The 13,847-nt window shown below is 36.4% G+C and overlaps 1 protein-coding gene across 3 annotated transcripts in view; it reads left to right on the top strand.

The window, feature by feature from the left end:
• The window catches only part of CENPK (centromere protein K), a 58,737-nt gene that overhangs the window by 13,653 nt on the left and 31,237 nt on the right, over positions 1 to 13,847 (top strand). For all 3 annotated transcript variants that reach the window (XR_003970280.1, XM_030321978.1, XM_030321969.1), the window contains exon 5: positions 2,921 to 2,967. Coding sequence is in view for 2 of the 3 variants with exons in the window: in XM_030321978.1 (XP_030177838.1) it covers positions 2,921 to 2,967 (47 nt within the window). In the remaining variant the exon portion in view is untranslated. The remainder of the gene's footprint in view (positions 1 to 2,920; positions 2,968 to 13,847) is intronic.

Raw genomic sequence — 13,847 nt, 5'->3', positions numbered from 1 at the left:
CACCACTGTTCCACATCTTTATTATCACATGGTAGTCTTTTTAATTTTAGCACTTGATATGTACATATATAATCTATTTTTTAATTTGCATTAAACTATATTCTATTGCCTCCTCAGCATTATATTGAGCATCTCAAATGCTGTTCATACTCTGCTGTTAAAATTTGCTATTTTTTTGGAGGGCTGTGCTCAGCAATTTTAACTTCCTACTCTACATGCTACTCCAGGATTATATTTTCTGCTTTTGTTTTTATGTTATACCTGTATTAATGACTTCTGTATAAGTTTGCTAGAGCTGCCATAACAAAGTACTATGGACTGTGTTGCTTACACAAAAGAAATTAATTTTTTCACAATTCTGGAGGCTAGAAGTCCAAGATCAAGGTGTTGGCAAGGTTGATTTCTTCAGAAGCCTCTCTTTTTGGCTTGTAGATGGTCATCTTCTCCCTGTGTCTTCACATGGTCGCCTGTCTGTATCCTAATCTCTTTCTTTTTTTTTTTTTTTTTTTTTTTTTTTTTTTTTTTTTTGGGACAGAGAGAGACAGAGCATGAACAGGGGAGGGGCAGAGAGAGAGGGAGACACAGAATCGGAAACAGGCTCCAGGCTCCGAGCCATCAGCCCAGAGCCTGACGCGGGGCTCGAACTCACGGACCGCGAGATCGTGACCTGGCTGAAGTCGGACGCTTAACCGACTGCGCCACCCAGGCGCCCCTCTAATCTCTTTCTATAAAGATGCCAGTCGTAATGGAATAGGGCTCACCCTAATGATCTCATTTTAACAGAATCACATTTTTAAAGACCCAGTTCCAAATACAGGCACATTTTAAGGTACTGAGGATTAGAACTTCAAAATATGAATTTTGGTGGGGAGGAGGAGGACACAATTTTCGTAACAGCTTCCAAATCTATGTATCCAAGCCAGACTTATTTGTAACATCACACTAACGTATCTCTCTACTTTCTAGTTATCTTTTCCAAAATATTCTATAGATACCTGAGATTTATGAATTGATCTCCATTCTCTGATCCATTGAATGGAATTTATTTGATCAGCTATAAACTTAAGAGTCCTTCTAGGTTCTTCTTTTTTCATGTATCACATATAGCCAATCATGAAATATTGAACCCTACTGCCACACATTTACTTTAGGCCTTCATTACCAATCCACTGGTTTATTATAATAGTCTTTCTTACGTCTTGTTCAAGATTTTTTTTTAAATGTCTATTTATTTTTGAGAGAGAGAGTGTGAGCAGGTGAGGTGCAGAGAGAGAAGGAGACAGAGAATCGGAAGCAGGCTCTGTGCTGTGCTGCTTTGTAGTTTTGTAGTTTTCATCACAGTCTTTTGCCTCCTAGGTTAAATTTATTCCAAAGTATTTCATTCATTTTGATGCTATATATCAGGGAATTTTCTATTTTTGTTTTTCTTATCATCATCCCTTATGTGCACATTTTGTGCTGGTAACACCAAACACACAGGCTGATCCACAGGTCAAATAACCACTTTGCTTAAGGTTGCCAGTCCCATAGACTGCCCCACTGAAAGGATTTAAAATATCTTTATATTCTTAGAAGCTGCTATATATTGTATGGGCTTAAATAATTATGTGAATCAATATTGAAATACTACTCATGGCCACAATGGACAAGAGGGAGATTATTAACTTTACATTCTTAAAATCCTTCTCATTGCATTTATTGAAATGATTTGGGAGCCATCCTGGGGCTGCCAGTAATCAGTTCTAATATATGTCCTATGAAGCACGTGTCGTAAGCTCTTTCCTGTCAGAAGACCCTATAGAATAGTAGACAGATTAGAAAGTTTTCAGTAGCATATTATTAGAGAAATTTTAAATAGTACTTTATTAGGAAAGGTAAACTTAAAGTACAAAGGTTGAACTTTTCTAAATATAAGGATTAAATTTTGCTATACAAAATTAAAATGAAATGTTAGTTGATACTCAAGAACTGGCAAAAATTGTAGAAGAGTTGATTGTATCTTTTGCTGTTTCTTATTGCTAATAGTAAGTTTTTAGAAAAGAATCTGGTATTCTATATTAAAATTCAAAATATGCTTTTCCTTCTATGGAATTCCATTTCTGAGAATTTATCCTCCCCAAATGAAAGCACTAGTACATAAAGACATAAATTTAGAAATGCTACAGTCATTGTTTTTTGTGGCTAAAAGTTAGGTTCAAAGTTAATGTTTCATCAGTACTGATGTTACTCAATACACTTTGTATATTCACCCTGTGGAATATTATGGAGTGATTAAAAATTATGGATTAGACTTACATCAGGATAGAAACGATTTCCATGGGTTTTTTGTTGAGTAAAAATAAGAATAATGTGTATGATATCCCCTTCTCATAAAACCAACAATAACAAAATGAATAACCCTTGCATGTGTGTGTGTAGATAATATACATGTACATTACATGCATAGGATCATATAATTGCAGAGAGATATATTTAGGGAAACAGTATAGATTATTAATTTTTTTAAGTTTATTTTGAGAGAGAGAGAGAGAGAGAGTGAGCCTGAGTGAGGGAGGGGCAGAGAGAGAGCGAGGGGGAGAGAAAATCCCAAGTAGGCTTTGTGCTTTCAGTGCATAGCCTGACACGGGGCATGATCTCAAGAAGCATGAGATCATGACCTGAGCTTAAGTCAAGAGTTGGACGCTTAACCAATTTTGTTTTTGAGGATTTAGAAAACAAAACCCAAAAATGTATAAATGTCATGTTTGTCTAAAATTATATATTGGTTATATATATTGTCTAAAATTATGTATTGATTATATATGTAAAGGTGTTAATTAAAGAAAGAGAAAGAGATATCTTAGAAGCCACAAAATCAAATTCTTTATATTTGAGAGTTAACTCACCATATATATAATTTTGGCCTGTTTTTTTTCTGCAGTAGTTCCTCTGAATGAAGAAGTTCTAGTAACATTAGGAGAAGAAGAGGTAAGTAACTTAAGGAATTGGTAGTAACCCTAATTAACTTATAACTAGAAGTATTTGGGGTAAGTTTATGACATCAGAAGCAGAATGAAACCACTTTAAAGCCATATTAATTTTTTTATTTTGATTTTAACTATGTCTGTTGAACAGAATATTTTAAATAATTTGAATTTTGTATCACCAATTTGTATATTAGAACTGTGTTTAAAATTAGTGTTTAATATGTAAAATTCATGGTTGTGCTTCATTTTCACTTGATTAAACTCTTCATAATGAAAGTGAAAACATTAAACATAGTTAGATGATCCTAATATATGTATGTCCTCAAAACATAATATACATGTCAATAAAGACTTTAAGTGTAAGTCCATTAAGTCAAAGTATAGGAAAGAAGATAGAAGCAAATAAGAATTTTAAGTAAGGATGTAGTGCATGGAAAGAAATAAGTATCAGTGTGTCTAGAGATAGAAATAGTGATGTAAAAAGAGATTATCTGTAAATAAACATTTTTAAAAAAATTTAAAAAGGGGCACCTGGATGGCTTAGTCAGTTGAGTGGCTGACTTCGGCTCAGGTCATGATCTCACGGCTTGTGAGTTCGAGCCCCGCGTCAGGCTCTGTGCTGATAGCTTGGAGCCTGGAGCCTGCTTCGGATTCTGTGTCTTCCTCTCTCTCTCTCTGCCCCTCCCCTACCCATGCTCTGTCTCTCTCTGTCTCTCAAAAATAAATAAACATTAAAAAAAAAAATTTAAAGAGATTATCTGCCCTACAGAATTGAAAAAACCAGGTTTTAAAGGAACCTGGTACTGCAGTATTCAGGGTTCAAGTATGTAGCTAAAAACAAGATTTCTTTAAAAGAGAGATAAAGAATTTTTTTGATTAAAAAAATAACAGAATGTAACTTTAAAAAGGATTACTTCACACCCCTAAACATGGCTATAATCAAAAGACAGGCAATAACAAGTATTGGTGAAGATGTGGAGAAATTAGAACACTGATGAACTGCTGGTGGGAATGTAAAATGCTACATCCACTTTGGAAACAGCCTGGTAGTTCCTCAGAAGGTGAAAGTTACTAGTCAAACCAGTACTTTCACTCCGAGGTATACACCTAAGAAAAAGGAAAATAAGTTTGTGTCCACACAAAAACTTAAACATGAATGTTTATAGCAACATTTTTCTTTCTTTTTTATTTTTAATTTTTTAATGTTACTTATTTTTGAGAGAGGGACAGAATGTGAGTGGGGGAAGAGCAGAGAGAGAGGGAAACACAGAATTCGAAGCAGGCTCCAGGCTTGAGCTATCAGCACAGAGCCCGATGTGGGACTCAAACCCATGAACCATGAAATCATGACCTGAGCTCAAGTTGGACGCTTAACCGACTGAGCCACCCATGTGCCCCCGTAGCAACATTTTTCTTAATGGCCAAAAAGAGGAAATAACCCAAATGTTCATTAACTGATGAATAGATAAATAAATTGTGATATCTGTACAATGACATTTTTTGTCTAATAAGAACTGAAGTACTGATATGCCATAATATAGGTATATCTTGAAAAACATTATGCTAAATGAAAGAAGCTAGTTACAAAGGATTACATATTATATGATTCCATTTATATGAAATGTCCATAATAGGCAAATCCATAGAGACAGAAAGTAGGTTGTTGCTTATTGATTAAGGCTAGGTGATTGTAGAGCAAATAGTGAGTGACTGCTAATATGTACTGCTAACAGGTTTCCTTTTGGGATGATGAAAATGTTCTAAAGTAGATTGTGGTGGTTACACAAATTTATGAAAATACTAAACATTATTGAATTATGTACTTTAAATTAGTAAACTGTATGCTATGTGAATTATATCTCAAGCTTTATCTATCTGTCTATCTATCTATCTATCTATCTATCTATCTATCTACTTATGAGACAGAGACAGAGCCTGAGCAGGTAAGGGACAGAGGGAGAGTGAGATAACAGAATCTGAAGCAGCTGTCAACAAAGAGCTGGACTTGGGGCTTGAACTAACAAACCATGATATAATGACTTGAGCTGAAGTTGGATGCTTAACCAACTGAGCTACCCAGGTACCCCGGTGAAGCTGTTTTTAAAAAGACCAATCAGGGCTGCCTGGGTGGCTCAGTAGGTTAAGCGACTGACTACATCTCCAGTCATGATCTTGCTATCTGTGGGTTTGAGCCCCATGTTGGGCTCTGTGCTGACAGCTCAGAACCTGAAGCCTGCTTCAGATTCTGTGTCTCCCTCTCTCTTTGCCCCTCTCCCGCTCACACTCTCTTTCTCTCAAAAATAAATAAACATTTAAAAAAATTATAAATAAATAATAAAATGACCAGTCAGAGAGGTGCCTAGCTGGCTCAGTTGGCGTAGGTCATGATCTCATAGCTCGTGGTCTGAGCCCTCCTCGGACTCTGTGCTGTCAGCACGGAGCCTGTTTCAGATCCTCTGTCCCCCTCTCTCTCTCTTTCTTTGCCTCTCCCTCGTGGATGCTCTTTCTCTCAAAAATAAATAAACTTTGGGGCGCCTGGCTGGCTTCGTCAGTTAAGCGTCTGACTTCGGCTCAGGTCATGATCTCAGGTCATGATCTCATGATCTCTCGGGCTCTGTGCTGACAGCTCAGAGCCTGGAGCCTGCTTCAGATGCTGTGTCTCCCTCCCTCTCTCTGCCCCTGCCCCACTTGTGCTCTGTCTCTCTCTCTCAATAAATAAAACAAATTAAAGAAATAAACAGTAAAAAAGAAAAGAACCAATCAGAGAACAAGAACCTTTGTAAATGAAAACATACCTGAAATAAATACAAAAAGGTTGGTGATTATAGGCATGGAAATCTACAGAGTAAGGATGGCAAAAAAAGGAAAATTGGAATAATAGAAGAGAACTATCTTATCAACTCAGAAGTACAAAATACAACCAGTAGAAGTTCCATATTAAAAAAAAAAAACACAAAAACAAATGGAGGGGGGCGTGCCCAGGTGGCTTAGTCAGTTAAGCTGTAGACTCTTGATTTCAACTCAAGTCATGATCTCCTAGTTCAGGAGTTTGAGCCCCACATTGGGCTCTGTGCTGGTAGTGCAGAGCCTGCTTGGGATTCTCTCTCCCCCTCTCTTTCTCTGCACCTCCCCCACTTGTATTTGTGCCATCTCTCTCTCTCTCTCTCTCTCTCTCTCTCTCTCTCTCTCTCTCTCAAAAATAAATAAATAATATTTTTAAAAAATGGAAGTGAAGAAATAATAAATAATAAATGAACATTTTCCCAGAATGAAAGATAATATTTCTTTTTCATATTGAGAAGAGTCACCAAACTTTCAATATCATGAAAAAAAAAATGACACATGGGCTAATGGTCCACCATAATTTTCCCTTTGGTAGTAGCCCTAAGGCTAGCAGTTCTGGTTTGAACTGACTGAAATCCAAACTAGATACAGTACCAGCTTTGGCCTTAACACTCTGCTTTCATTTTAATTGTTACAGATAAAAATAACAAAGGGCTTGAATATTTAGCTTGTTTCTCATTATTTTGTATTTCCTTATACATGCAGTTAGCCAAGTGTCTGAGAATTTTTTCTGTTATTTCTAAATTTCATTGACTACTTCTGCCTGCAATTATTATTTTTTTAATGTTTATTTATTTTTGAGACAGAGACAGAGTGTGAGTGGGGGAGGGGCAGAGAGAGAGGGAGACAGAGAATCCAAAGCCAGCTCCACACTCTGATCTGTCAGCACAGAGCCTGAGGTGGGGCTCAAACTCTCGAACCGTGAGATCATGACCTGAGCCAAAGTTGGACACTTAACCAACCGAGCCACCCAGGCACCCCTGCCTGCAGTTATTGATCATGTTGTGGCTGTTGTCTTCTATCTTTGTTGACTTGGTATAAACATTAGGCATCAGATTCATCATTCCCTGCCCCATTAACCTTCTTTTTCCCACATAGTGCTTCCATTGTGTTTTGGTGAGCTAGGGTCATTATAGCAAATCCCACTTGTGTTGCCATTTGTGTCAGGGTTTTCCCCAAGACCACTGTCAGGTCTGGTGATTTGCTAAATGGGCTCACAGAACACAGAAAAGCTATTGTACTCATGGTTACAGTTTATTTCCGTGAGAAGACACAGATTAAAATGAGCAAAGGGAAAACACACATGGACTAAGTTTATAGGAGTCCTTATCTAATGGAGTTGCATGGATGTGTTTAGTTCTCCTTGCAGCTGAATGTGACAAAATGTGCAAAGTGTGGTCAAACAGGGAAGTTCACCTAAGCTTTGTTGTCCAGGGTTTTTTATCCGGAGTCAGTCACTATGCATGTGGGGCTTCCTTGACTGACTTCAGCTACTTGGGCTACAGCCCTTTAGACCACAATTGCATTCACCATCAATCACATGATTAGAATAGACTCTTTAATAAAACTGGTACCAAGTGACCTAAGGTTCCAGGCATACATAAACGCTTTTTTTAAAAAATAGGCTCCATTCCCAAGTGGGGCTTGAACTCATGACCCTGACATCAAGGGTCAGTCACATGCTCTACTGACTGAACCAACCAGACACCCCTACATAAACACTTTTATCAGGTATAATATTACAAGACCTCAGAGGTCATCCTTCAGGAGTCCACCAGGGGCCTATCCTGAAGACAGGCATACTTTGATTACCTCCATTTTATCAGTTTTTTTTTTTTTTGAGGTTTGTGCTTAAATAAATATAAGAAATATTTGCACAACGGCACCTGTCTGGCTCAATAAGAAAAGCATGTGACTCTTGGTGTTGAGGTTGTGAGTTCAAGCCCCATGATGGGTGTAGAGATTACTTAAAAAATAAAATCTTTTTTTTTTTTTTTCTTTTTAAGTCTGTTTATTTTTTTTGAAAGAGAGAGAGAGAGAATGCAAAGCAGGTTCCATGGTCACGATGCAGAGCCCAACACAAGGCTTGATCCCACGACCATGAGATCATGACCTGAGCCAAAATCAAGAGTCAGATGCTTTACTGAGTGATCCACCCGTGGGCCCCAAAAATAAAATCTTAAAAAAAATTTGCCCAACTTAAGGTCACAAACATTTTTTTTGAATGTTTTCTTTAAAATTTTTTAAGTTTCACATTTATGATCCATTTTGTATTCATGTTTTTATATGGAATTAGTTACTGATAAAGTTGTATTTTCTTTCATATGAATACTAATTGTGGGTGTTCTGGAACAAATTGTTAAGAAAATTATATTTTCTTTTTTGAATTTCCTTTGCATGTTTATTGAAAATTAATTGATGGCATATATGTGGATCTGTTTCTAGACTCCACATTTATTCATTCTGTGGTTATTTCTCTTCTTTTTTTTCTGTGTGTCTTCTGTCTTTAGGTCAATACCACATTGTTTTAGGGGTGCTTAGGTCGGTCAGTTGAGTGTCAGTTCAGGTTTTGATTTCGACTTAGGTCAGGATCCCAGGGTCGTGGGATCGAGCCCAACATTGGGCTCCACCCTGAACAGGGAGCCTGCTTGAGATTCTCTCTTTCCCTCTGCCCCTTTTCCCCACTTGTGTGCTTTCTCTTTCTCAAAATAAATAAATAAAAAATTTTTGAAGACAACATTGTTTTATTTACTTAAGATTTATAATAAATCTTGAAATAAAATGGGAGTGATTTTCTATCTTTGTTCTTTATCAGAACTGTTTTATATTTTCCTATATATTAGAGTTGGCTGGTCATTCTGTCCCATAATTTTGACTGAGATTTCCCTGATTCTGTAGTTTAATTTGAGGAGCATTGACATCTTTAGCATACTGAGTCTCAATTCAGATCCAGGAGCCCTGTATGATCTCTGCATTTATTTAGGTCTCCATTTGTTTATATTTTTAAGATTTATATCATCAGTGTTTTATAATTCACTATATTAAAAGCTAAAAAAGAAAAAAAGACTTTTAATCATCTCATGAATTCAGAAAGAATGTGACAAATTTCAATATTAATTCTTGATTTTTTTTTATTTTAATTTTTTTTAAGCAACTCTCCTTCAATAGAAGGCTTGAACTCATGACCCCAGGATCAAGAGTCTCATGCACTACCGACTGAGCCAGCCAGGTGTCCCAATTCATGATTTTTTTTTTAATTAAAAAAAAATGATTTTTTAATGTTTATTTATTATTGAGAGACAGAGAGAGACAGAGCGTGAGCAGGGAAGGGGCAGAGAGAGAGGGAGACACAGAATCCGAAGCAGGCTCTAGGCTCCGAGCTGGCAGTACAGAGCCCAATGTGGGGCTCGAACTCACAAACTGCGAGATCATGACCTGAGCCGAAGTCGGACACTCAACCAACTGAGCCACCCAGCTGCCCCATCCCAATTCATAATTTTTAAAAACAATTTAATAAATTGTAACAGAGATGTGCAGGTCTTATGTATTTTTGTCAAATTCATCCCTTTAGAATTTTGTATTTTTAGTGCTATTAAACTGGTATTCTTTTTTCAATTGTCAATTATTTATTGCTGGTACATACAAATTAATATTTATATATTGGTCTTCTATTAGTGAGTATGATAAACCCATTTATTCTAGTAGCCTTTTTGTAGGTGCTCTGAGATTTTCTACATAGCTAGTCATGTCATCTGAGATCAGAGGCATGTGTATTTATTCCTTTCCATCTGGATGCCTTTTATGTTTTCCTTGGCTTACTGTACTGCTCTAGGACTTACAGTAATATAACAAAAGTGGTAGGAATGGACATTTTTGCCTTGTTCCTGACCTTAGTGGCTAGCATTCTCTTTTTCATCATTAAGTGTGGTGTTAGCAGTAGGTTTTTCATAGATGCCCTTGCAGAAATTACCTTCTTTTTTTTTTTTTTTGAGAGAGAGAGAGAGAGTGAACACGTTTGTGCATGTTAGCATGAACTTGGAAGGGGCAGAGGAAGAGGGAGAAAGAATCTTAAGCAGACCCAATGGTCAGCACAAAGCCCGACTCAGGGTCTGATCTCATGACAGTGAGTTGGACGTTTAAAAGACTGAACCACCCAGGTGCCCCGGAAATTACCTTCTGTTACAAGTTATAAAGTCTTTTCTAAAATCATAAATTATTATTGAATTTTGTCATTTATTTTTTCTGAATTCATAGGGAAGATGAATTCTTTTTAGTCTGTTGATATAATAAATTACATTGATTTAAGCATAGGGTATTATATTAGTTTCATGTATACAATATAATGATTCAACAATTCTATACATTTCCTAGGGCTTATCAAAATAAGTGTACCCTTAATCCCTTTTATCTGTTTTCCCTATCCTTCCATCCACCTCCCCTCTGGAAACCCAATATGTTATCTATATTTGTTATCTATATCCTTTTTTTCCTTTGTTCCTTTGTTTCTTAAATTCCACATATGAGTGAAATCATATGGTATAGTCTTTCTCCATTTGACTTATTTTACTTAGCAGTATACCTCTAGATCCATCCATGTTGTTACAAATGGGAAGATGTCATTCTTTGTTTATGACTAATAGTCCATAGTATAGATTGTACCATGTCTTTTTTTTTGTTTTTTGTTTTTAAATTTTTTGATGTTTATTTTTGAGAGAGATAGACAGAGACAGAGCATGAGTGAGGGAGGGGCAGAGAGGGAGGGAGACACAGAATCTGAAGCAGGCTCCAGGCTCTGAACTGTCAGCACAGAACCCAACATGGGGCTTGAACCCACGAACCATGAGATCATGACCTGAGCTGAAGTCTGATGCTTAACTGACTGAGCCACCCAGGCGCCCCGTATCTTTTTTATCCAATTGTCTATTGAAGGGCACTTGAGTTGTTTTCATGTCTTGGCTATTGTAAATAATGCTACAGTAAACATAGGGATGCATGTGTCTTTTCAAATTAATGTTTTTGTTTTCTTTAGGTAAATACCCAGTAGTGGAATTACTGGATGATGTGGAAATTCTAATTTTAATTTTTTGAGGAATTTCCATACTGTTTCCCACAGTGGCTGCATCAATTTGCATTCCTACCAATAGTGCATAAGGGTTTCTTTTTCTCCACATCCTTACCAACATTTGTTATTTCTTGTGTTTTTGATTTTAGCCATTCTGACAGGTGTGTAGTGAATTGTTTTAATTTGCATTTCCCTGATGATTAGTGATATTGAGCATCTTTTCATGTGTCTGTTGGCTATCTGTATGTCCTTTTTGGAAAAATGATTATTCAGGTCCTCTGCTCAGTTTTAATTGGATTATTTATTTTTGTTGACATTGTGTTGTATAAGTTCTTTACATTGTTAGATTTGAACCCCTTATCAGATATATCATTGGCAAATATCTTCTCCCATTCAGTAGGTTGCCTTTTTGTTTTGTTGATGGTTTCTTTGTGCAAAACTTTTTGTTTTTGTGTGGTCCCAAGAGTTTAATTTTGTTTTTTGTTTTTTTTTAATGTTTATTTTTAATTTTTTTAATGTTTATTTATTTAAAAAAAAATTTTTTTTAACGTTTTATTTATTTTTGAGACAAGGAGAAACAGAGCATGAACAGGGGAGGGTCAGAGAGAGGGAGACACAGAATCTGAAACAGGCTCCAGGCTCCGAGCTTTCGCCACAGAGCCCGACGCCCCGACGTGGGGCTTGAACTCACGGACCATGAGATCATGACCTGAGCCGAAGTCGGCTGCTTAACCGACTGAGCCACCCAGGCGCCCCTGTTTATTTATTTTTGAGAGAGAGAGAAAAGAGCACAAGCGGGGGAGGGCCGAGGGCGGGGGGGAGACAGAATCCCAAGTAGGCTCCAGACTCAGCTGTCAGCACCGAGCCCAACCCAGGGCTCAAACCCACGAATTGTGAGATCGTGACCTGAGCTGAAGCCGACGCTTAACCAACTGAGCCACCCAGGCGCCCCTAATTTTGTTTTTGTTCCCTTGCCAGAGGAGACATGTCTAGAAAAATAATTCTATGGCTCATGTCAAAGAAATTACTTACCTGTGTTTTCTTTTAGAAATTTTATGGTTTTAAGTCTCACATTAAGGTCTTTAATCTATTTTGAATTTGTTTTTGTGTATGGTATAAGAATGTGGTTCAATTTCATTCTTTTGCATGTAGCTTTCCAGTTTTCCCAACACGATTTGTTGGAGAAATGGTCTTTTTCCCATTGTATATTTTTGCGTCCTTTGTCATAGATTAATTGACCATGAAAGTATGGATTCGTTTCTGGACTCTATTCTGTTCCATTGATTTCTATCGGTTTTTGTGCCAGTACCATACTGTTTTGGTTACCACAGATTTGTAGTATATTTTGAAATCTGGGATTGTGATATCGCCAGCTTTTGTTCTTTTTCAAAATTGCTTTGGCTATTTAAGGTTTTTGGGGGGTTCTGTACAAATTTTAGGATCATTTGTTCTAATTCTGTGAAAACTGTTGGTGGCATTTTGACGGGGATTGCATAAAATCTGCAGATTGCATCGGGTAGTATAGACATTTTAACAATATTGGTCTTCCTGTTCATTAGCATGAAGTATCTTTCCGTTTATTTGTGTCTCTTCCAATTTTTTTTCATCAGTGTTTTATAGTTTTCAGAATATAGATCTTTGGTTGGCCTCATTGGTTAAGTTTATTACTAGTATTTTATTCTTTTTGGTGCAGTTATAAATGGGATTGTTTTCTTAATTTCTTTCGGCTACCTCATTATTAGTGTATAGAAATTCAACAGATTTCTGTATATTAATTTTATATCCTGTGGCTATATTGAATTAATTGACTCAGTACATTGATTTTTTTAATTGGTATTAACTGTTTAATTAGCCATGCATTCCTAGGAAAAACCCACTGTGTAATAATGTTTTTTAATTTATTGACGGACTTCATTTGCTAAAATTTTATTAAGGTTTTTGTATCTATGTTAATGAGAGATACCAGTCTGTGGTTTACTTTTCTTGTGACATCTTTGTTAGGCTTTCATATCAAGCCTAATAGAATGAGTTGAGAAGTATTCTTTCTTCAAAAGAGTTTATATAGAATCAGTATTTTTATTACTTTAAACGTTTGTTAGAATTCACAGGTTAGGGGCGCCTGGGTGGCGCAGTCGGTTAAGCGTCCGACTTCAGCCAGGTCACCATCTCACGGTCCGTGAGTTCGAGCCCCGCGTCAGGCTCTGGGCTGATGGCTCAGAGCCTGGAGCCTGTTTCCGATTCTGTGTCTCCCTCTCTCTCTGCCCCTCCCCCGTTCATGCTCTGTCTCTCTCTGTCCCAAAAATAAATAAACGTTGAAAAAAAAAATTTAGAATTCACAGGTAAAGCCATTTGGAACTGGAGTTTTCTTTATGGGAAAATGTTTAGCCACAAATTTAGGTTTTTTATGACTCATCAGGTTTTCTGTTTTTCTCTGAACGAGTGGTATAGTTTGTGTCTTTTAAAGAACTTGTACATCTCATCTAATTTGTCCAGTTTATTAAATTTGTTCATAATATTTCCCCATTACCATTTTAATGTTTATAGTAATGTCACCTCTCTTGTAACTAATGTTAATAATTTTTGTTCTTTTTTCTCTTGTAATTAGCGTGGGTGATTTTGTTGACCTTCTCAAAATACCAACTTTGGGTTTCTTTGATTTTTTTCCCTCAGTTTTCTTTTTGTTTTTCTATATCATTGATTTAAGGTTTTTTTAATCATTATTTTTTCTTCAGTTTACTTTTGATTTTATTTGCTCTTTTTCTTATGGTAGAAGTTGTCATTAATTTGAGAGCTTTCATTTTTCTCATATAGGCTTTTAGTTCTGTAAATTCTCATTTGAGTACTGCTTTTGTTTCACCCCAGAAATTTTTATTTTGTTTTTATTTTCAAATAGTTCATAACAATTTCTTATATTCTTACAGATTATTACTTTTTTGATTCATGGATGATTTAGAAGTGTGTTTTTAGTATTCAAA

The sequence above is a fragment of the Lynx canadensis genome, chromosome A1, assembly GCF_007474595.2.
Source record: "Lynx canadensis isolate LIC74 chromosome A1, mLynCan4.pri.v2, whole genome shotgun sequence".
NCBI classification, from domain to species: domain Eukaryota; kingdom Metazoa; phylum Chordata; class Mammalia; order Carnivora; family Felidae; genus Lynx; species Lynx canadensis.
This window is presented reverse-complemented; position numbering and strand designations above follow the sequence as displayed.